The 26,214-nt window shown below is 34.3% G+C and overlaps 1 protein-coding gene across 1 annotated transcript in view; it reads right to left on the bottom strand.

The window, feature by feature from the left end:
* Window positions 1–2,229: 2,229 nt before the first annotated feature.
* LOC150104090 (XK-related protein 6-like) overlaps window positions 2,230–26,214 on the bottom strand; it is a 33,013-nt gene continuing 9,028 nt past the window's right edge. Inside the window, exon 3 of the mRNA XM_090396395.1 lies at window positions 2,230–2,846. Coding sequence (XP_090252521.1) covers window positions 2,230–2,846 — 617 coding nt within the window. The remainder of the gene's footprint in view (window positions 2,847–26,214) is intronic.

Genomic DNA, 26,214 nt, shown 5'->3' with positions numbered 1-26,214 from the left:
TTTATTTAATTTATTAATCAAATGAGATTAATAATACTCACGTATTATTAATCTCATTAATCACTGAAAACTAAGATATGAAATATTGGAGAGACAAAAAATAAATTAAGTTTTGGAGAAAATGGTTGGTGTGAAGTTGATAATAATGAACATTACTTGTAAAGTACAGTAGAGAATCCTACACATACCTTAACATCATATAATTCATCCAGAAATGATAAATGACACAATTTTACCTTGCTTATTAGTAATTGTTATTGGTCACAAATCTAGTAGTGAAATATATATGCATTAATACAGATGCCTGCATAGCCACTTCAAAAAAGGCGAGAGCTAGAATCTTGGAAGGACCAATAGATATAGATACATTCAATTCTAATCGAATTAACTTTTTTCTAAGTCTTTCTGTCAGTCAATTCCTAAGTTAGTCAATCTCTGCAACTGTTAAGTGCAACTTACTATCGGAAATTCAGGTTTTTAATCCCACAACTCTGAAAAACTGAGAAGAAAATACCTTGAACTATGTCACATTTGTCTGCTCTACTCATCAACTGTAAATCTACAAACAGTAGAAATAAACTCAATTTCTGATGACGGATGGAAAGAGAGAGAGTGTGTGCCTGCTAAATTCCAAAAGTTGGAGACTAAAAGGGTTCTGCCTATTTTCTTTGGGGAATACAAGTGGTCAATGGCCAATATTTCAGAAAAAACAAAATTAGAAAATTACTGAAATGAGCATATCTTATATGCTCATCCTCTTCATATGAATTTCTATTGATGATTTTATATCACAAAACTATTTTAAGACCTTTGGATTTACGAAGAAAATTTTCACTAGAATGAACAAATCCTTTCATAAATAAATTTTGGCATATCCATGTTATGAATAAGCATTATATAAATAAAAGAAATTTTAATAAATAATGTTCTGTTTTGTGCACTAATCAAAAATTCATAACTCAAATACTTTTCAATTAAAAAAATTAAAAAAAAACTACAGTGGAAATGTTCAAATTAGAAATTTCAGCTTATGAAACAATTTTGCAGCATCAACTGACTTCATAAATCAAGGGATGATATACTTAAAATGCTGCAACAAAACTCATTGATTATAAACAGATAAACCCATATTACAATGTTTAGCATTGCAACAATCTGATACTTGTGGTGAAATATATATACATTTATATATATGCATATATATGTATGAACTTGTCAATAAATGCAGCACTGTTTCAATACTAAGAATTGCAATGGATTTATCTCTTATTTTGTGAGTAAATAAGTTTTTTTACTATATTTTAAGCACACCTTAATTTTTATAAATTTTCCATTTTTGTTTTTCCAGGATTAAGTGAAGAAACTAGAATTATATGAGGCTGAAACCACCTAATTTTTTTATATGTCTGCCACCAATCAGAGTCAGGAGAATAGGTTGTTTACTGCAGCTTAGCAATACCCCCATCGTTCACAATTACTTTTTTTTTTTGTAACCTACTGCTGAAATAAAAAGCTGATATTTTAAGTCAACACATTTTTTTCTTCAAATCTAGAGCATCTGCATATCACGAATATTTTTTCAGGAACTGTATATATATTAATACTGGGATTTATCTTAACAGTTAATCTCTCTCTCTCTCTCTCTCTCTCTCACACACACACACACCAGTATCACAGTACTGTTTTTACATATTTCACTACTGATTTTTCACTGATGAAATACAGAATACTTTTGCTATAGAAAACATTTTAAGAACAAGTTGGAAGAAAATCTTTTTTCTTCCATTTGCTGACTGAATACAAAGACAATAATGCAGCAATATATATAAAAGAATATACTGTATAATACTGTGTATATAAATATATAGTGAGAAGCAACTACAAGGCAACTATGGTTTATGGCAGTTTTAAGTTGCAGTGCAATGTGGTTCTTGTAATGTGCTAATATACCTATTTATCCATAATAAATGAGAGATACACTGTATCTATTTACATAAAGCAAACATTTTACATCAATAATGGTAAATACAAAAGCTAACAAAGAATACACTATTACAATGACTTAGAGACTATTTTTACAAAAACTTTCAAATATACAAAAAATTAACATTTTTTACTTGTTGTCAGATAAAGGCAAGTAAAAAATATTAAGGCTTTTTCTTCTTTTTACAGATTTAAAACTTGATTTATTTATAAATGAAAAACAAATACAATTAATATGTAAACACTTTAAACGTGTTCACTTGAGCTTTGAATATTTTTCTTCATTAATTTTAAATGAAAAGGACGTAACAGTCCTAAATAAAATAGCATGCATAATATTCCAAGAAAGAATCCTAAGAAGTGAAATATTAGTACTGGAAGGTAGAACCAATGATGTGATTGTGCCAACAAATATGCACTAAGGATCATGCACATATTCTGACAAAATGTAAATCCATAATACAGAAAATATAAGCATATTACTTTTCCTAATGCATCAAATCTAACATTATATTCTATGAAGCAAAACATGAATATTAAACTCATAAAAATAGACATAACAAAACTCTGAAGGGTCTGGTGAGAATGATTTACAAACAAACAAAATGAAATAGTGACAACATGAAGTGCAGAAATCAAAAAGACCCAGTACTTAAATACAGCAGCAAAAAGAACTAAAGCTAAAACTCGTGCACCAATGGAGAAAAACCACCAAAAATACTGAACAACAATGCAGCATATTTCATCTGTTCCTTCTCTAAGATGATTTGTACTGAAATGGTGTTTACTGTTCATTTGAAGGTTTACTACTACAAGAGATATTGTATGTAGAGAAATAACAACAGAAACAGTCTGGAACACCACTGCAAATATACATAAAATATAAATATGCAAAAATATTATGCTTGTATAAGTTTATATAGATAAAACAGTATTTATATTTTATATCCGACATCTATTAACTCAAAATGCAACACTGTGTTCGTAAACAAAAATTTCATTAACTATTTCATAGAACATAAAAATGGCATACAAAGATTATTTTGCTTAATATCTAAAAGTATTATTACTAAAAAAACACAAGGTACACATGCTGATCTTAATCCAGACATTGTAACTTAGATGCAAAATTAATAAATAAGAAATTCGCATAACTACACATTTGGAAAGAAGACAAAACCACATACAGGAAGGCCTCATGTTACATTTCCTCTATTTATGAAGATTCGATTAATGAACGTTTCAAAATTAAACAACAAAAAATCAAAAACATAACAAAACAAAGCATAAATGCAAATATCAGCAGTCTTTGCAATGTCTTTTGTTTGATATATTCTATGGAATTGTTGGTAGATTTGTTTAGGTCCAGCATTTGTTTATCATCAAAAACATTTGTTTAGGTCCAGCATAAACCATGTTGGAAGGGCTGCTAAAAAAAGTTAATGTTTTACTAATATTAGTATTTAAACAAGTTAAATAGATCATCAAAATGTAGAGCTGATTTAATGTCTTCCTCAGCTAAAATAAGCAGAAGATCACTTACCATTGAGGAAAAAATGGAAGTGACTTGATGCATTACATCAGATTAGTGTCCACTTGATGGGTGTAAAGCCTCAAGTTAATGCCTTCTACTGTTTCAAGAATAGTAACAAATGCAGAAAAGATAAAGAGTGTCAAGGACATCATATAAGTGTCAAGGATACCATATTCAAGGAGTGAAGTAATGGAAAAATTATTAGTGTTATGGATTGGCAATTTTTATAATGAAGAGACCAATATCATTTAAATACATTATCATTCTATCCCAATTTACAAACAATTCACTTTATGAACAGTGAGCTGGAAACCTAACCCCTTCCTAATGAGGCATTCCTGTACTTCAATTAAATTTTCATTTAAAAAAAAAAAACTGTACTCTAAAAATATGGTTTCTTCTTTCATGCAGTAGTTCTCCCAGAAAGCAACATTCAGAAAATTAATGTTTATTAGAGATTTCTGTGATGGTATATTACTCATTGTTACTGAGCTTTAGATAAAAACAAAAATTATTGTAAACTTAATGTAATAATAATATTTATAACTAATCCAATGTTTCACTAGCTTTAGCTAGCATTATCATCATTAATTAATATTTGTCAGATCTCCAATAAAGTCAACATCCAACATTTCAGTCTTCAAAGGCACTAGTAAATGTATTAACCCACCAAGTCTTGTCTTCCTCAGGATCTTTTCCCTGCCATTAAATACCTGTTTTACTAGCCTTTCCTGTTATGGATTCCTGTTATATAATCTATTTAAGTGAGCATACCCACACATTTTGAATGCTAACAATGTCAAGCAAGGTTTCCTCCCAATATCTTAATTTTTAATATGATTTCATCATCAATGCCTTCTGTTCACTCACTACCCTAATTTTTATCAGAATTCTCATATTTTGGGTCTGGTCTTTGATTAAGTGTTTTATTTCTAACCCAACTCTCACATTTATAAGTTATTTTGGGTCTGGTCTTTGATTAAGTGTTTTATTTCTAACCCAACTCTCAGATTTATAAGTTAAAACTGATTTGTACACTGTTCTGTATACTGTTACTAGTTTAGTGTTTTGCTAATTTCTCTCTTATAAAATGATTAAACTTTTTTTATGTGGCACCCACCCACAAAAGATTTTGCTGTAAACCTATAGTGCGTTTATACTGTGGTGGGCTATGGATTTTTTTTTCTATTTTTTTTTTTTTTAAATTTATATTGTTTTTGTAATTTATATATATATATAGAGAGAGAGACTGGAAACTTTGCTCTACAGACCAAACATGAAACTTTGTCAAACCACTTCAAGCCCCCAATAAGTGAATCTCACTGGACGAAGCATTCACCTCCCATCTAAAGACAATCAAAAAGCATCCATGTCCATAGCAGGATTCTATGATGACCTGGTACACTATGATCATCATAGTGTATCAGCTTTGTTTTTTTCTATTATCTATTTCCAAAATTAATTTGTTTTCTTTGCTAAAACTTGGTTGATGTTTTCCATGTTCTTGCCTATTTTCTTCTTATTTTTATTATTTTTTAATGCAGATTTTCATGCCAAACTTGTTACAATTTAGTCCTGAAGACTTCACTAGATTTAGTTTGAAGTATATCATCTACATAAAGTAAAGAACTGAGCTGAATATTTTTAGTTTCAATATCAGGTTTAATATCACTTTCCTTTAGAATGTTATTTGTGCAGATAACACTAGAAACAGCATGCATCCTTGGCTTATTGCTTATGTTACATCAAACCATCTTCTAGTACTTCCTTCAATTCTAATAGCTGACTACTTAATTATGGCTATATATTGTACTCTTTAATGTCATTCACACCATATAAATGTATGATGTTGCACATAAGCCCTTTACCAGATCTACAAAACAACATAAATTACAACTCCTTATTATATTCCCATGATTTCTTAACTAATTGCATTCAAGTAAAAAATGTGAGCCGCACAAGCCCTAATTTTGCTTGAGCACTGCTTGATGTTCCCGAAGATTCTCTTCTATGGTTTCTTTCTTAGTCACTTTTCAATTATGCTTGGATAAGGGTCAAAGCTGTATAACTGACAGGAAACCTCCACATAGCCTTTAAAGGAATGCGGAGAACCGACCAGGGCTTCTGACCTAATGTCCAATCCTCACCTTCTCGTGGTGCACCCTGTTGGGTATCTACTTTGATACTGAACGAACGAGGATGGGCTGGCAATTTGGGATTTAGCCGACCAAATTGTATTTGTATTGGTTAAACCAAAATAAAAATGATGGTACAACATGACAAAATTGCATGCCGGCTGGGGCGTCGCCCGGTTAAACAAGGCCCCCGTTGTTTTCGTCAGGGAACCAGGGCGAACAGCGAAAAGTCAGCTACTGGAACAAATCTGAAAACAAACCCCAACTCAACATCAACAGAGTTAAAGATCGGTACTATCAACATAAGAAGCCTGAATGGCAAAGAAAGGGAGCTAGCTGAGGAATTAGATAAGTACCAGATCGACATAATAGGGGTGACTGAAACAAAAAAGACCAATACTGGTGAGATCTTTCTGAGCAATAAATACAAAATGTTATATTCAGGCAATGACAATCAAGGAAAAGAAGGAGTAGCCATAGTATTCAACACAAAATACGAGGCTAATCTTCTTGAATGGCAGTCAGTCTCAAGTAGAGTAATGTGGGCAAATATGAGAATGGGGAACTGGACAATGAGACTTATTTGTGCCTATGGTCCCACAGAAGGTTCTACTAAGGTAGAAGTGGAGGAATTTTTTGATGCTTTAGAAAAAGCAACTGACACGATGAAAAAGGAAAAGTTGGTCCTTGTTGGGGATCTAAATAGCAGAGTAGGAAATGATTGTGAGACATACAAAAATATTTTGGGAAAATTTGGAGAAAAGAGCAAAGCTAATAATAATGGCAAATATCTGTTGGATTTCTGCTCAGGACATGGACTGGTTATTACTAACACCATGTTCCAACATAAAAATGTGCACAAATTCACATGGAGAGAAGAGGCTAGGAATAAGAAAAGTCTCATTGACTATGTTATTGTTGATAGTGATGTTTTCTCCCTGGTGCAGGACACCAGAGTGTACAGAGGATTTGAAATTGGAAGTGATCACTATTTAGTCTTGAGCAGGATAAAATTGAATTTCGTACTGAAAAGAATAACATGTAAGAAAGTTTTAAAGCGAATAAAAGTTGAGCAGCTCTCAGATGTGAACTGTACACTAAAATACAGAAAGATTATTGAAAAGAAAATGAAAGAGTTTGAGAACAGGAATCAAACCTTGGAGATTCAGTGGCAAACTCTGAAGAAAACATTGATTGATTCTGCCAGAGAGGCATGTGGTGAGGTTGTGTGCAAGGATAAAAAAATCAGAACTCCCTGGTGGACACAGGAAGTTAAAGAGGCAGTGAAGGAAAAGAAGAAAGCATATCAAAAGTTCCTGGCAAATAAGTCAGCTTTTACTCTTACAGAATATAGAGACAAATGTAAGAAAGCTAAACAGTGTGTAAAACTAGCTAAACAAAAGTCATGGGAGGACTTTGGCAAGAATATAGAAAATAAATGTCAAGAAGGTGGCAAAATATTCTGGAGGTTGTTGAAGAAGCTTAGGAATGGAGGAAAGAGTGCTGTAAAAGGAATTAGAGATGATAAAGGTGACATGAAAACAGGAGAAAAAGATATCCTCGAAGTATGGAGTAATTACTTCGAAAAATTGCTAAATGAAACAAGCAGTGATGACAGCATAGTGGTAAAAAACACTGACCAGGCATGCAGTCAGGAATACATATCCATACTTGAAGTAGAGAAAGCCATCAAAGGCTTGAAATGTGGAAAGGCAGCAGGAGTAGATGATATTCGACCAGAAATGCTGAAGTATGGTGGTATAAAAGTCTTACAGTGGCTGCACTGCATAGTTCAGAAAGCCTGGACAGAGGGAAGAATTCCTGATGATTGGAGTAGAGCTCTAATAGTACCCATATATAAAAAGGGAAATAAAACTGAATGTGAGAATTACAGAGGTATTTCCCTACTGAGTGTTCCTGGCAAGATCTATGCAAGTATACTTGAGAAACGGTTGAGAAGAATTGTGGAAGAAAAGCTTGGTGAAGAACAAGCTGGATTCAGGCCAAATAGAGGCTGTCAGGATCAGATCTTCACTTTACGACAAATAGTCGAGAAAGCATGGGAATATAACAAAGATCTGTATTTAAGTTTTGTCGATTTGGAAAAGGCATATGATATGGTGCCAAGAGAGAAGCTATTCAATACGCTGCAGTTGTATGGTGTGAATGGGGCATTATATCAAGCAATACTTAGTCTTTATTTGAGTTGTAAGTCAGCAGTTAGAATTGAAGGAAGTACAGGAAGATGGTTTAATGTTAAATCTGGTGTGAGACAAGGATGTACATTATCCCCTCTGTTATTCATTATCTATATGGATCACATTATGAAGGAAAGTGGTATTAAACCTGATATCAACATTGGAGATGTTAATGTCAGCTCTTTGCTTTATGCGGATGATGTTATACTTCTAAATAAATCCGCTACAAGTGTGCAAGATTCTCTGACTAAATTGAATAGCTGTTGTAATAGATATGGTATGAAGGTCAGCAATAAAAAGACAAAGACAATGAAAATAGGCAGAATCATTGAAAATGTCAACTGTGTTGTGAATGGAGAACCTGTGGAACAAGTAAAACATTTCAGCTACTTAGGCACAATTTTTACTGAAGATGGTAAATTAAATAAAGAAATAGATAACAGAATCAGCAAAGCTGGTATGGTGGGAAGTCAATTGAATAAATTCATATGGAATAAGAGAGAAATTAGTCAGAACACTAAATTAGCTGTATACAAGACAGTGTTCAAACCAGTTTTAACTTATGGATCTGAGAGTTGGGTCAGAAGTAAAACACTTGACCAAAGACTAGAGACCGCAGATATGAGAGTCCTGAGAAAGATTAGAGGCGTGAACAGATGGCATCAATGGCAATATCATATTAAAAATGAGGATATTAGGAAAGAACTTGACATTGTCAGCATCCAGGAATGCGTTAGCAGAGCTAATCTCAGGTGGTATGGTCACTTAAATAGAATGGGAGAGGAAAGATTAGCAAAACAAGTGTACTCTGCCAGGTTGGCAGGAAAACGACCCAGAGGAAGACCAAGATATAGGTGGATTGATACGGTACAAAGTGCCTTAGATGATAGAAATATAAGATCTGATAATGTTGGAGTCTTGACAAGTAACAGACTGATTTGGAGGAAAATTGTAGATAGGAAGTTAGTAATGATGTAAATTTTCATGTAGTACTATCATATCCTGTACACCCCTTGAGGGTACATGACAGGAATTTGATGATGATGATGATGATGATGAAATATTACCTGGAAAACTCACTTGTATAAAGAGTTGGTTGGGTGTAAAACAGCTTCTTGAGTGAAACAGACAACAATTTGGGGCTAGAAAATTAAGGTTTTATAGTCCCAAATTATTAAAAGGGGAGGGGGGATAGGGGATGATGTTAATGTTGATAGATGTATCTACCTGTATATATGTGTGTGTGTGTGTGAGAGAGAGAGAAAGTTTTCTGTAGACTATGAAGAGTTTAGGGATCCTGGTTGTCTTGTAACTAGGATGTCTAGGAAATGCAGACTGTTGTTGTTTTCTATTTCAGTTGTGAATTAAATCCTTGGATGTTGGCTGCTCAAATGGGAAAGGAAAGTGTGTAAGGTGTCCCGGCCATGTGCTCAAATTGCAAATACATCGTCCACATAGCACAGCCAAATAGTGAGTTAAGGGCATTCTTTTCAAATGTCTCCATGAAAAAGTGAATTGGGGGGGGGGGGGTACCCTCAATTTGTTTGTAAAATTTTCATTGGCAAACAAAATAGCCTAAGTTCATAGTGAACTGAAAAAGGGCTGAAATATCAGGAGGAAATTCTGCTTTAAGTGGGACATTTGTGAATGAGGAGGAGACATTGAAACTGATCATTAAGTCAGTGTGGCAGAGTGTGAAGTCTTGTACACTGGACTTAAAATGCGCTGAGTTTTTTATGTGATGAGGTGTAAGGATTTTTGTCAAATACTTGCGAATTCTCTTTAAACTGTGTACTGGTGGCGAGGAGGCGCTGCAGTCGTGACAGAAGCAGACGACGTTTAGGACTTCATTAGCAAAGTTTCTGCTGTGTGTGGTATCCATTTTTTTTAAATGTGCCAGAAGTGAAAGAATAAGTACAACATTAGTGTTTGAAAGCAAATTACAATGTTTTTGTAGTTTCGAGAATCTTGTAAAGCAAGTTTGTGTCAAGTTTTTCAGAAATAAATAACATCACTAGAGTTACATCAGTGAAATGCGTATGAATGTGTTCTAAAAGTATACTTATAAACGAGCATTCATTCTGCGTAATGATCAAGACTTTCACCAGCTTTACCACTCATCACAAGTCCAAGTTTTACTGGTATTGCCAGTAGCACAGGAAAGCACTTTGGCTAAATGTTTAGCTAGTTTGATGAGTCTATTCCATCTATTCTATTCTAGTCTATATTCTCATCTAGTCTATTCCATCTACAAATGGGCATAGAGGTACATTAAGATGTACCTCTATGCCCAATGATTTTTAATGGATTTTTGATGGATTCTCTTAATGGAGAAAATCAAAAATCCTCTTAATGGATTTTTGGAAGTCTATAAATATGGGGGGGGGGGGGGTCTGGAATTGTAGGGTTTTAGTTTGTTGGGTATGTCTGATAGCCAGGTAGTAAAATTTTTTTAGTAGTCTATGAATGGTTGCAATCTGTGTGTGCGTACATGGAGTCATAATTTAGTACTTTTCACTCATCTTTTTCACAGAAGGGTGTAGATTTTCAATTTTTCACTTTTTCATTCATCTTTCACAGAAGGGTGTAGATTCCACACTCAATCTGGATCGTGAAATCTTTGGCTAGTATGTATCTAGGTGCAATGGTGAAGTTTTGGCTGCGGCTGAGTATGTCGACAGCAACTATTTCAATGACGGCAATGGATAGATTAACCACGTTGTTTTTGGGTGGTCTTGGAGACGTTGGTGACTTTTTTGTTAATTTTTCAAACTTCTTCAAACTACGTATATTAGAGCACCAAGATTACATAGAATTCCACCACTATGGTTGCTCAGGATTAGCAGATCGTACCCTGGGGGAAAATCTGTTGGGGGAAAAAGCCACCTTACTCTACCAAAGCAAATTCAAGTTCAAGAGGCTTTTCCTCAAATCAGCTGCAGGTCTCACCAACTATCCCAAGCTAAACAAATATGGTTGTATCAGATTCTCCCCCTCATCTGCAGACAATCAGTCCATTGAAGAAGAACACCTAACCAAAGCCAATAGGCGCCGTAATTGTAGGACTTTAGATCTTTCTGCATCCCTCCAGTTTTTCATCTTTTTTACTTAAGTGTGCCTGGATTCATGTGCCTAATACAAGTATATTAATCCCTGATGATGCCGATTTGACTTCTGCAAAATATAGAAAAATAAATAAATTTTATTTATTAACAAATATGTTGTCAATTTCCTTAAACCAAAGTATGGACAAGGGTGAGTGTGTGTGTGTGTGCGCGTGCGCTGGGAGTGAAGAAATAAACGCCATTGTCAAACACAGTCACAGTATAACCAGTGAAGAAGAGATCTAGTGTTTGGATTAAAATCAAACAAACTATGGTGGAAACATATACCACTGAGGTTAGAACTAAGAACACATTTGTGAATCTGTATGGTTTGGGGAGGTTTATCTTTATCAGTATGTAATATTTTCCTCTTTGTTTGACTTTTCATAGTGGTTAGTTTTAGGTGAGATGAAATTGGGAGGGGCATGGAAAATACAGTACTGCAATAGATTCCTTACTAAGCAATATACATGAAAATTTTACACAACTCCTCTGCAAATTGTGGCCTCAGTACTGTTTCCCACCTTTGACATACCACTACTCCGACTTCTAGACAGAACTAGCAGAATAGTGGTTTTAGCAAGATTATTTATTAACATGTTCGCTGCCACGCTCCTCAGGCATAGTTTGTTCCCGCATGCCAAGCCTTTTTACGTCTTCAAGGTCACTATGAGTAATCTCGTAGCCGGCTTATCAGACAGAATTTTGTTTCATACGCCAACTACGAGTAATCTCGTATTGATGAGTCAATGGTGTTGTGGTATGATAGACTGGCGTTTCGGCAATACATAAAAAACAAAAAACATAAATGTGGCGTGAAGTTCTATGAACTATGTGAATCAAATGGATTAGTGATAAAAATAAAAATTTATACAGGAAAATCAGAATCCTCTTTAGCGAAAATGGGTCACGCATATGATATTGTATTCCACTTGATGGAAGAATATTTAGACAGGGGTTATGTATTGCATATGGACAATTTTTATAATTCTGTAGCTCTGATGGAATCGCTTACCGACAGAAAATCGTACGTGTGTGGAACGCTGATAAATAATAGGAAAAACAATCCACCAGATGTTATTCAGAAGAAACTAAAGAAAGGGGAATTTGTCTGGCAAAGAAGAGGTCCTGTTGTAGTCAGCAAATTGAAGGATAAGAGGGAAGTTCTTTCCATTTCAAATATGCACAAATTTGAAATGGTTGAAACGCAAAATCAGAATGCTAATTTCAATTAAAACCAAACATCATTAGGGATTATAATTTGGGGATGTCAGAAATCGATCTTTCTGATCAAATGCTTTCTTACTATTCCACTTACAAAAGACAATTAGATGGCCAAAGAAATTGGCAATATGCATTTTTGAGGTATACATTCAAAATGCCCATAAATTTTATAACATGATTACTGGAAATGCAATGACTGTGTTAAAATTTAGAGATCAATTTATCTCAGTTTTTGTTGGAATGGATGAACTTACAGCATCAGAGAATATCAGGAGGAATCGGGATTTTCATTATTTGGAAATATTACCACCAAGAGAAAAAAAAGAATCGCCCGACAAAGCCATGACGTGCGTGTACACGAAACAAACACATGCGAAACACGTTATTATTGTCCTGTTTGCCAGGAAAAACCACCATTGTGCGTGGAAAATTGTTTTAAAATGTACCATTCTTAATTTGAATAAATTGTTTTATTTTATTTTATTGATTGGTTTTTATTTTTATTGATTTTATTAGTTTTAAATTGATTTACAAATTACGTGTTATACTACGGATTAACACGCACTTGGCATAGGAGGTTGGTAATTGACATACGAGTATATTCATAGTTGGCTTCTGAGGAACATATATAATATACAATATATACAATAACATAGGAGGTCCCTAAATCAACATATGAGTATACTCGTAGTTGGCTTGCGAAGCTCATATACGAACTACGAGTATACTCGTAGTTGGCAGCGAACATGTTAACTGACTTGGATACCATCTTGTAGTCTGCTGAATAACTGTTTTAAAGTAGTACTCTTGAAAATCGAAAATAAATATTTTTGACAAGAAATTATATTTTTGTTGCAATCCTTGACCCAACCATAAGCAAATAAAGTTTGCATGTGAAGTATATTCACAAGTAGTTTACTTGTATATAGAAGGCTTCACATCAATTGCCTTACTATCTGCATAATGCAAAACACACTTCCTTTAGGATGGATATATTGCTATATATTATGGTTCATGATTTAACCCTGGTATCTTCCTTAGTCAAACTTCCACTGATGAGACCTCAATAAAGTTTGAAGACTGGTCTGGGTAGTGACACATCCATTAATGCATTTCAATATACATGTTGGAAAAGAAGTGTGCTTTGCATTATGAGATACTGAGGCAAGTGTGAATTCAACAGCTTCTATATACAAATAGCCCAGCAATGAAGATACTTCATACACAAACTTTATCTACTTATGAGTGGGTAAAGGATTATAACAATATAATTTCATGGGCAAAAAAACTTTCTACAAAAGAAGAAATATTACATCTCCATAATGTATGATGTACATTTTGAAAGAATGTTTTTGCCTGCTCCTAATAAGCAAAAGCATGGTATTATATTGGGCTGTGAAACTCATCTACCACCAAGCCCTGCCTTAGTATCCCACACAAGTTTGGCCCACCCTCTGCGGATGCTACACCTCAACTCCTGACTAGATTAGTTCACCCAGATAGTTTCCTCTGATAATCTAATGCTTGTTGGTTGGAAAATATATCGAGCTACTAATAGGCTTACTATTGTGAAGGTTTAAGCAAAGATGGTTGCTGACGAATGAATGGACTTGAGTGGAATGGATAAGGCTAGCACAACCCACACTAAAGGCCAGAACATCAGTTCCATCAGCATTTTCACTTCTAAAGGTTTAGTTCTAGAATACCCCCATAAGCATGTCCTCGGTGCCTTTTTAAGCCAAAATTTATCAAAGTAACTTGACATATAGAAATGTAAGACATGTTAATTAATAAATAACATAAAATGGATTTAACTGACGTGTATTTTTATTAGTATAAAATTTTTGCCCTAGCATCCTTCCTAATCCATCCTCATGGTACAGATGTGTTCATGATGTTTTCATGGTTTGATGTCGATTCCATACAAATCTACAAAAGTTTGTCAATAAGAACATCTTTCACCATCGTATCCAGTTCACTCGAGTTAAAAGAGAACAATCAAATAATATTTTTAGATCTCTTATTACTTCTCAGTATTCAGAAAGAAAACAAATACTGAACTTTACATTCATCCTCTTACACACTATCACATTGTCCAAAATCTGGCACCATTAAGACTTTAGTCTATCAAGCACTCCCTTTGCTCCACTGAAGTGCTGCTCTGGCAAGAAATAAATCACATCAAGCCCACCTCCGTTATTAATGGTTTTACCAAATATTATTATTATTATGTGACACCTCCAGGGAATCCAAAGACTCATCGAGGGAGAGTGTGCCAACAGCATTGAGCCATTGAATCCCTTCCAACTACTAACCATGCTCAAACTTGCTTAACTTTTTGCTGAGCCATTAATAGCAGAGGCTCTACTAATCGACCAACCTTCGCTGGAAAATATATCAACAAGATAATAATTATAGAGTTTCCTTGTCCTCTGCCACTCATCGAAACAGAGTGATATAGAGGTGATCCATTGTGTCACCATACCTTATGTTAAAGACGTCTCCAAAGATATAGCCAAACTACTTAGATCCATTGGTCTACAAGTATACTTCAGTCCTATCAACAGGATATCTACTTTTCTAGGCTTGGCTAAACTTCTGCTTTTAGCCCACTCTGTGTGCACAAATTCTTTGCCAGTGTGAGTTATCGTATTTTGGCCAAACAGGTAGATCTGTAGTCATGTGTTGTGATGAACATTTAGTTCTGTGTTAAGTTCTATAAGCCAGAGCAACTGGGACTTGTGGAGCACACCATTGCCACCAAACACACCTCCGTTATTAATGGTTTTACCAAATATTATTATTATTATGTGACACCTCCAGGGAATCCAAAGACTCATCGAGGGAGAGTGTGCCAACAGCATTGAGCCATTGAATCCCTTCCAACTACTAACCATGCTCAAACTTGCTTAACTTTTTGCTGAGCCATTAATAGCAGAGGCTCTACTAATCGACCAACCTTCGCTGGAAAATATATCAACAAGATAATAATTATAGAGTTTCCTTGTCCTCTGCCACTCATCGAAACAGAGTGATATAGAGGTGATCCATTGTGTCACCATACCTTATGTTAAAGACGTCTCCAAAGATATAGCCAAACTACTTAGATCCATTGGTCTACAAGTATACTTCAGTCCTATCAACAGGATATCTACTTTTCTAGGCTTGGCTAAACTTCTGCTTTTAGCCCACTCTGTGTGCACAAATTCTTTGCCAGTGTGAGTTATCGTATTTTGGCCAAACAGGTAGATCTGTAGTCATGTGTTGTGATGAACATTTAGTTCTGTGTTAAGTTCTATAAGCCAGAGCAACTGGGACTTGTGGAGCACACCATTGCCACCAAACACACCTCCGTTATTAATGGTTTTACCAAATATTATTATTATTATGTGACACCTCCAGGGAATCCAAAGACTCATCGAGGGAGAGTGTGCCAACAGCATTGAGCCATTGAATCCCTTCCAACTACTAACCATGCTCAAACTTGCTTAACTTTTTGCTGAGCCATTAATAGCAGAGGCTCTACTAATCGACCAACCTTCGCTGGAAAATATATCAACAAGATAATAATTATAGAGTTTCCTTGTCCTCTGCCACTCATCGAAACAGAGTGATATAGAGGTGATCCATTGTGTCACCATACCTTATGTTAAAGACGTCTCCAAAGATATAGCCAAACTACTTAGATCCATTGGTCTACAAGTATACTTCAGTCCTATCAACAGGATATCTACTTTTCTAGGCTTGGCTAAACTTCTGCTTTTAGCCCACTCTGTGTGCACAAATTCTTTGCCAGTGTGAGTTATCGTATTTTGGCCAAACAGGTAGATCTGTAGTCATGTGTTGTGATGAACATTTAGTTCTGTGTTAAGTTCTATAAGCCAGAGCAACTGGGACTTGTGGAGCACACCATTGGCACCAAACACCGAATTTTTTGGAAGAAATTTAAGGTTTGCCAAAAAAAAGTAATCTCTTGAAACGCTTATACAAAGAGAGTTGTGAGACCTTGCTATATTGACTGAATCTAAATAGAAATGATGGACTTAAATTATCCCTTTTATGGGATAATTTAACTTAAATTTAATTATATTAAATTTTTTATTTATACTTTTTTAAAAAAAATCTTGTTCATGTTATTTTTATTAGAACCTTAATATAATTAGACCATGATGCTCAACTTCATGTACATGCAATTCACGTGTCATTGTTGAATATACTGGTTTCTGTTCTTGTTGTTTAATTTGAAAGTAATACTGAAGATGCCCCTTGATACTGGGGCAAAAATTTTAAAATCATCAATTTCCTGATATGTACCCTTGAGAGTGTTCAAGCTACTATGACAACACTACATGATTAAGTTTATATTATTAACAATCTCCTATCCACAATTTTCCTTTAAATCAATCTATTACTTTTGAGCACTTCAATATTGTGATATCTAACATTTCGTGCTTCTAAGGCACTTCTGACTGAATCAATCCACCAGACCCTGGTCTTCTGGGGTCTTTTTACTGCCATCTTGGCAAATATGTTTTGCTAACCATTCCTCTCCCATTCTATTTAAGTGATCATTCCATTCTTGAATGCAAACAATGTCAAGTTCCTTCCTAATGTCTTCAACCATCTGTTGAGGCTCCTAATTTGTCTAAGAACTTTCACATCTGTGGTCTCTAATCTTTGATTTAATGTTTTATTTCTAACCCAACTCTCAGATCCATTACTTAAAACTGGTTTGAACATTGTTTTGTATACTGCTATAGTTGTGATTTAGTGTTTTGGCTAATTTCTCTCTTATTCCATATACAGCAATCCCTCGATTAATGCACCCCTGATTAGTGAGTCATTTTTTTTCTATATCCAAATTCAATTAATGTGCCTCTAAAATTCGATTAGTGCACCTATATACATCTTAAAAATAAATGCTACAGATTTTAAAAATTTTCTATCTATACATTTTTAATAGCTAACTATTTTAAAAAATCACTCACCAGGATGAAATAATTTAGTTACCGATTTTAAACATTTTACAAAGTTATTTTTTAATGGCATACTACACTATTTCCATGTACACTATGTTCCAAATTTCCTGCCAAAATTTATGTCGTCTGCTAATTACATAGCACATTTTTGAAAATTATGGAGGCAACTACCGTGTTTGAGTAAAACTTTAGTTTTATAGTTTAGTTATATTAAACTAAAGTTTTACTCAAACACAGTTGTCTCCATAATTTTCAAAATTGTACTCGAATCACCGTGCAAGCCTAAAAGAAACTAATTACATAGCGTTTTGCTGATCATGTCTTGTGCCTCCTTTGCAACTGTTTTCCTTACTTTTTTATTTTAAAGCATTTTCCCAACCTTTCATCATGAGTAAAAGAATAGTGAGCAAAAAAGTGGAAGTGTGAAAATTATTTGAAAAGTAATCTCACTGGAAGAAAAACTTGAAATAATAAAGAAAACTAAACAAGGTGAGTCCAGAGCAAAGACAGGACAAGAACACAAAAATGGGTGAATCAACTATAAGTGCAACTTTAAGCAAAGCTGCTGAATACAAACAGAAACGTAAGGCTGCTTCAAGTTCATCATGCATGAAGACCACTCTCTCTCTCTCTCTCTCTCTCTATATATATATATATATATACATATATATATATAGATCGAAGATTGTAACCAAAAACGGATCCCACTAAGCACTGACGTTATCAAACCAAAAGCATTACGTCTCTTTGCAACTTTGAAAGAAATTGCTATCAATGATGAAAAAGAAGAAAAATTCCATGCTAGTGCTGGGTGGTTTGAGTGTTTCAAAAAGAGAAATAACTTACATAATGTTCTAATCACAAGCTAAGCTGCAAGTGCAGATAAGGAGGTGGTTGCAAATTATCCAGAGATTTTAAGAAAACTGTGGAAGAAGGAGCTATTGTGACCAACAATTATTTAATGTCGATGAAACTGGCCTTTTTTGGAAGCAAATGCCTTTCAAAACTTTTCTGGCCAAATCAGAGAAATCTCAGCCTGGTTATAAAGTCACAAAGTCAAATGAAATTACTGCCAGCAATATGCAAGCCGTTTGGAAGCACATTCTTCCACATTGTGCAAATGATTTTAGAGACTTTTCAAATGAATCTAAGTTAATTAAATCTCATTCTGAGAAACTGAGTAATTCTGACCTGTAAATTTAGATGCACAGTGGAAAAATCCTGAAGAATATGAAGAAATTTAATCACTAACAAGCCCAAAGAGATTTCACAGAAATAAACTGAAAATATTTTTCGTGCAACCAAAGTTTTTAAGCAGCAATATGCTTAGAGGCTGACCATGGTGAAGAGAGAAGCAGTAAAATTCACAGAGGAGGGCAATAGGGCCATACCGTCAGTTGTATGAAAAAAAGAAAGAGCATGCTCGCCAAACTATGTTAGCTCAACTCTTTGTTAAGAAGTAAAATAATCAAATTATATTCTGAATATGTTTTATTGACTTTCAGCTTCATGGTTTTCCTTTAACTAGGCCCTGAGACATCATACCCTAATTCTTTTATAAAAAAAAAATTAAGGGTCAAAAAAGAAATTTCAGGAACGAATTATACTTTTCCCAATAGGTTATTATATTCGATTAGTGCAGTTTTAGTTAATGCGCCTGTTTTAAAGAACGCATTACGCGCATTAATCAAAGGATTGTGGTAAATTTATTAAACTGGCTCTCCATCAAACCAGTTTTGCTTATTCTGTTATCTATTTCCAGATTTAACTTGCCATCTTCACAAAAAAACTGTGCCTAAATAGCTGAAATGTTTACTTGTTCTATAGGAACATAGGTGATTAGAATACATAGAATACTTCAGCTTTTCAGAAGCGCTGAAGTATTCTATGTCCCTGTCTATTTTCATAATTCTGGTCTTTTTATTGCTGATTTTTGTGCCAAATGTGTTACAGCTGTCATTCAATTTAGTTAGACAATCCTGGAGACTTACAGTGGATGTGTTTAGGAATACATCATCTGCATAAAGCAAAGATCCAAGTTTGATATCTCCAATTCTAATATCAGATTTAATGCCACTTTCTTTCATAATGTGATCCATGTAGATGATGAATAATAGTGGATTCTAGTAGATAGGCATATACATTAGCTATTCATAACTATTATTTTTCAGGAAATAACAATGACTACTAAATATTAATTATAATAGCTTTAATTAATATTTTCCTATATTTCAGCAATGTTACAATGCCATCATCAGGAATCACAAAACAGTATTAATCTGAAAGTATTAATTAAAATTATAATTCATATTTAGTATACGTTATTTCCTGAAAAATAATAGTAATGAATAGCCTGTCCACTAGAATTACCATATCCACAGATTCAATCACATGCAAGGCATGTCAATATGATAAGCTGAAATTGAAGCTATCCAGACAACTGAATAGATTAGTCTCTTTAAAGCACTACCAGGATAATAATGTCACCACAAATTATGTTAAATTGAAAGACCAGTTTACTTCACCAAAGGCTCTTCACATATACAAGCACACTAGCTTTGCTTTTTTACAAGAACAGATTGCCACTACTTGTGTTCTATTTGGCGACACAAGTGAAGCTATTCATACACTAGAAGAGAGCTCGATGGCATGCTGGTTGTCGACCTTTGGATGATCCTTTCTGACATCTTGAACGCTTCAGCAGACAGAGTTTCAAAAAATAAGATGCTGCCACACCAAGAAATATGAAAATCTACCAAAAATCTTAATTTTCAAGCCTCAACTACCTCAAAGCACTGTTGTCATCCTTTGCCCTAAAGCAATTAGCATAATCACTCATGGCCACAACTCTGTGCTAGCACTTAAGAAAATTACTGCAGAAGAAATAATGATCCAAGTAGAACAAGGTATCTTCAGATTCCTACCCATATCAGACTAGATGTAACCAGTGTACTTATTCATGCAAAACCACTAAAAACCAACCTCACAAGGAAAGAATATGAAGAGCTGAAAGATATCAAAAACAACAAAACTAAAACTATATACTCTAGACCCCCCCTCCTCCTCGTCTGGATATATGGACTACCAAAAATCCATAAACAAAATGTGCCATTGTGGATGGCTTTGCTTCACCCACATACAAATTAGCCAAAGTGATTACACAGTATACTGGCAACATACCTTTACATATAAAAAACTAGGCCCATTTTAAAGCCAGTATAGAAATCCTCACACTCCTATTCACTAATGTCCCACTCAAAGACACCTTAGATCTCATCTGAGCTATATTTCTTCCTGATATCTCAGCCCTGCTTCAGTTTACCATGAACTCAGGCTATCTTGTTTGGCAAGGGAAATTCTACAAACAGATAGCGAGGACAGCCATGGGTTTCCACTTTCGCCACCCCTGGTCAATTTCTTCATGTAGTTCTTTGAAGAAAAAGTCTTAAACTCTGCACAACATAAACCCACTGTCTGGCTATACTACATAGATGATGCATTCTCCATTTGGCCATGTGGCCTGGATAGAATCAAAATTTTCTTAACATATCTAAACCATCAACACTCCAGGATCCAGTTTACCTTAGGAAAGAAAAACAAGTCTCCCATTCCTATACACTAAGATTATATTCCAGCCTGATGAATCCCTGGCATTCTCCATTTAAAGAAAACCCACATATACTGGTAGATACATTAACAAACACTCACCCTCCAACCTTCCAATAATATGGGATTATAAAATCCCTATATAACAGGTAAAATTAATTAGTTCTGATAGCAGTGCCCTAATCACTGAACTTGACCATATTCTCAACACTTTCTTAGCCCAACAGCTACAATCCCAACAAAATCCAAAAAATACTAAAATCCTGTAACTGCAAACCCTTCCCTCTCTTCCCCTTCAGAGCAGAGATTACACAAAATCTATCACCAGTCCATATATCTGGAGCACATCTGAAAAATTAACAAAAAATCCTAAGACAATACAACCTTACAACCACTTACAAACCACAAAAAAACTGACATCCCTTATCCACTCCCAAAGACCAGCCACATTCCTTAGACCTACCAGGTTCCTTGCAGTTGCAAATTGTTCTATTATGGCCAAACAGGCAGGACAGCCAATATCAGAATTTTTGAACACAAGGACCACATCCGGTTCCACCATTACGGCCACTCTGGACTTGCTGACCATGCTTTGGACATCCACCACAGGATACACTACAAGAAGACCACTCTATTGCACTGCAGCAAATACAAATATGAGAGGCTATTCCTCAAATCTGAGAACGACTCCAATCATCTACAATTTGACCTTCTAACCAAGCCCTCTGAATTAAGCAGAGCAGCCACTGCAAAACTTTTATACCTCCATTATGACCATTTCTGGTCAGATATCATCTGCTCTAGCCTTCCCACAGTTCAAGTTTAATGGCTTTTTCTACCTCATCATCATCATAGCACTAATTACGGGTATAGACCATATTGGTCTCTGTTCCGGACTCATTATCCATCCAACATCCTTTTTTGAGGTCTGCAAGGCCTTCTCTTTCCAATTGGTTTATATTTTAGTATTTGTTTAGGATATCGGGTGTTGGCCATTCAGTTTACATATTCTATACATTTTTGTTTATAACTGTTTAGTTTTTCTTCTATTGATTTTGTTTTCAGTTCTTTTAAAATATCTTTGTTCCTTTTTTGGTCTAATAATGTGTATTTTGCAGTTCTTCTCATAAATCTCATTTCACTTGTTTTTATTCTTTGTTTATTGCCCAAATTTCACTGCTATATAATAATGTGGGTACACTGCTAAAGTATTGTATATTTTCGAGCATGTTTCTTTTTGTACTATATTTGGATTGAGTGTTCTATTTATCGGGCCTATAATCTGTAAAAATTTTGAAATTTTTAATTTTATGTCTTTTTCTCCTTCATATGATATTTCACATCCTAGATAACTGAAAGTATTTATCTGTTCTATTAATTTATTATTAATAACTATTTTACTTCTAACTGGAGTTTGTCCACAAAATGCCATTGTTTTAGTTTTATCTATGGAAATTTTCATTCCAAACTGTTCTACTATAACATTTAATTATATACTGCTCTTTGTAAATTGTCTTCCTCGTCTAATATTATTACCTGATCATCTGCAAATAACAGTGTATTTATTTTGTTATTCCAGAAAATTTCTATACCTGGATTATTTAAGGTATTTCATCATCAAATTCCTGCCATGTACCCTCAAGGGGTGTATAGGATATGATAGTACTACATGAAAAATTTACATCATTACTAACTTTCACTGTATTAATATTTCATTAATATAAATAATGAAAAGTGTTGGTGACAGAGGGCATCCCTGTCTTACTCCTTGGTTTATAGATTGGACCTCAGACATTTTTTCATTTATTTTTATTTCATTATATTTGTATATATTTAATATTGCATGTAGTAAAATATTAGGTATATTTATTCTTTGTAATATATCAAACAGTATATATATCTTTTTACTTTGTCAAATGCATTTTCATAATACATAAACAAAGGATGAGTTTCTAAATTAAATTGTCTTCTTTTTTTTCTACAAGTAGTTTTAAACAGAAAGCTGCATCCATTGTAGAGTGTCCTTTTCTAAATCCATTTTGACATTCTAATATTTTTTCACTGAATATTTTCAATTTTTCATTAAGTATTCTACTATATATTTTGTAGTATATATATTCAATAAACTATTGAATATATACTATCCCCTTTTTTAAATATAGGTATTACTATACTTGTATTCCATTCTATTGGTATTTGTCCATTTGTATATATTTTATTTAAAAATTTTAATAATCTTTGATGAAATTTTTTTTCCAGCAAATTTGGGAAAATTTGTTTCTTGCCCAATATTATAACCTGATCATCTGCAAATAATAGTGTATATATTTTGTTATTCCAGGAAATTTCTATACCTGGATTGTATAGAAAATTCCTTCTCAAATTCTTTCAATTCAGAGTTTATTGTATCTTTTTCTCCCTCAAATATTGAAACATACTCCTGTTTGCATTTCTCTTGAAAATTTTCTACTACAGTTCTGTCACTTCTTGTTTCATTTAACAGTCTTTCAGAGTAATTACTCAAGACATCCTAGATGTCTTGAGTAATCCTCAATTTTTCATATCACCTTGATCATCTTTGATTCCTTTTATAGTAATCTTTTCTCTATTTCTAAGCTTTTTCAATAGCTACCCAAAATATTTTGCCACCTTCCTGTTATTTACCTTCACTTACCAAAATCTTTCCATGACCTTTGTTTAGCTACTCTTACACATCTTAGCTCTCTTACATTTTTCTCTGTATTGGGAAAATTTAACATAAATATTGAAAAGTGTTGGTGACAGAGGGCATCCCTATCTTACTCCTTGGTTTATAGATTGGTATGCTTTCTTCTTTTCCAGGACTGCTTCTTTAAATTGTGTCTGCATTAGTGTTCTTATTTTTCTATCCTTGCAGACAACTTCACCACATGCCTTCCTAGTTGAATCATCAATGTTTTTTTTAGAGTTTGCCACTGAGACATCAAGATTTGGTTCTTGTTTTCAAACTGTTTCATTCTTTCTTCATTAATGTTTATATAGGTGAGTCTACACTTTACCTGTAAAAGCTGCTCAACTTTAATTCTTTTTTAAACATACTGTTCTGTTCAATGTCAGTTTTATCCTACTTAAAACTAAGTGATGGTCACTTCCAATTTCCTGTACTCTCTTTACCCTGAACTAGCATGAAGATATCACTCTCAATGATAATAGTAAATGAGGTTTTTTTATTTCTTGCGTTCTTCTCTCCATGCAAACATATGCACATGTTTGCATAGACATTGCAAACATGTGCACTTGTTTTATGTTGGAACACGGGAGTCTTTGGGAGTCCAAAGACTCATTGAGGGAGGGCATTTACTCTACAACTCTATCTCCACCACCCACAATCCACCAGCTACAATGAACCACAACTACACCAATGGCATCTACCGCCCACCACCACCACCACTAGTATTTTCACAGACAATCACAAACATCCAAGCGCAGAAGGATTCGAACCCTCCCAAAAAAAATTTTCCTAAAACATTTTTATATGCCTTGTGGGATTCACTTTCTACTCTGCTATTCAGAAATTTTATACTAATAAAAATACATAAATGACATTAACAAATTAAATCCATTTGTTAATGTCATTTATTATAATGTTATAATGATTATAGTATATTATTATTACTTGACACCTCCAGGGAGTCCAAAGACTCATTGAGGGAGGGCAATTACTCTACAGCTCTCTATCTCCATCACCCACAATCCACCAGCTACAATGAATCACAACTACACCAACGCCATCTACCGCCCACCACTAGTATTTTCACAGACAATCGCAAACATCCAACCCACAAAGGGATTCGAACCCACAGCCTTTTGGCTGGAAAGCAGATAAGCTAACCACTCAGTCGTAGAAAGTATTTTTACCTTGGGTATAATTATGTTAAAGATACCAAGCAATTTTAAACTTGGTTTTACTCCATTTTTCCCAAGTAAGCAAACAGACAAAAAAATGTCAAGTTTGCGCCTGCAAGTGATGCAAGACAAGCTGATCCTACAGGTAGTGCAAGACCAGGGCAACTCGTGGTAGACGTGGAACAAGCTCCGATCACTAATCTTAATATTTACCCTTAATGCCAAAACACATCTCCAATAAGGGGATGCCTTTAATACAAAACATCATACATCCCCTTATTGGAGATGTGTTTTGGCATTAAGGGTAAATATTAAGATTAGTGATCGGAGCTTGTTCCACGTCTACCACGAGTTGCCCTGGTCTCGCACTACCTGTAGGATCAGCTTGTCTTGCATCACTTGCAGGCGCAAACTTGACATTTTTTTGTCTGTTTGCTTACTTGGGAAAAATGGAGTAAAACCAAGTTTAAAATTGCTTGGTATCTTTAACATAACCACTCAGTCAACCAGGCTGGCATATTATATTATTATAATATTATTTATTACTTATGAAAGTACTCCTAAGATTAGGAAAGAAAAATATCATATAGAAGTACATGGATGAGAAGTGCAAGTGCTGCTGATTTGATAATGTGATCATCAAAAAATTCTTGACATGTAATCTAGAGGCGCACAACATATAATAACAGTATGTGATTAAGTCTGCATTATTATTAGTTTCCTGATAACAATTTTCTTTCAAATTAATCTATCATTTGTCAGGTCTCCAACATGGTCACATCTAACATTTCTAACACACTTATCTATTTAGATCTTTGTCATCCATTGGGTATTTTTCCTGCCATTCCGGCACCCAAACTTGGTACAAGTAGATTAGCTCTACTCACGTCTTCCAAAATGATAGCAATGTCATGTTCCTTTCTAACATCATCATTTTGATCTGATTCTGCCATTGATATTTTGAGATGGCTATACAGCTTAATTCAGAGTGCCTGGTTAGAAGGTAGAATTCCAGATTTTTGGAGTAGAGCTCTCATAGTTCTCATACTCCTCCAATTCTTTCAGAACATTCATGCCTCTGGTCTGTAGTCTTTGATCAACTGTTTTATTTCTAATCAAATTCTCATATCCATAAATATACTGACAGTTTACATAAGTATACTGATAGTTTAGTGTTTTGTCTAATTTATCTGTTATTCCATATAAATTTATCAACTGATATCCCACCCTACCAGCTTTGCTTATTCTATTAGCTATTTCCAAAAATAATTTGCCAATTTTAATGAAATTTTTATGATTTTTATACCAAATTAATTTTTAACAAAAATTTAAGATTTGGCAAAAACTAAACAGAATCCTTTAACAAACTGGAAACTTTTACTGAAGGGGAAAAGTTTTAGTACTTGGCTAGAGGGGGGGGGGGGAGAACAAGAGGTCATCCCTAGAAGTTGGGTAAGAGTGAGGTTAGCAAGGTATGCAGACTAGATTTCTCACTCAGAGAGTAGTGAATGAATGGAATGAATTCAAGGAAAGGTCTTAGAACTTCATAGAGGTACCCATGTAATA

This window comes from Typopeltis vanoorti, chromosome 8 (genome assembly GCF_054136105.1).
Source record: "Typopeltis vanoorti isolate ZY-2024b chromosome 8, IOZ_Tvanoo_1.0, whole genome shotgun sequence".
Taxonomy (NCBI): Eukaryota; Metazoa; Arthropoda; class Arachnida; order Uropygi; family Thelyphonidae; genus Typopeltis; species Typopeltis vanoorti.
This window is presented reverse-complemented; position numbering and strand designations above follow the sequence as displayed.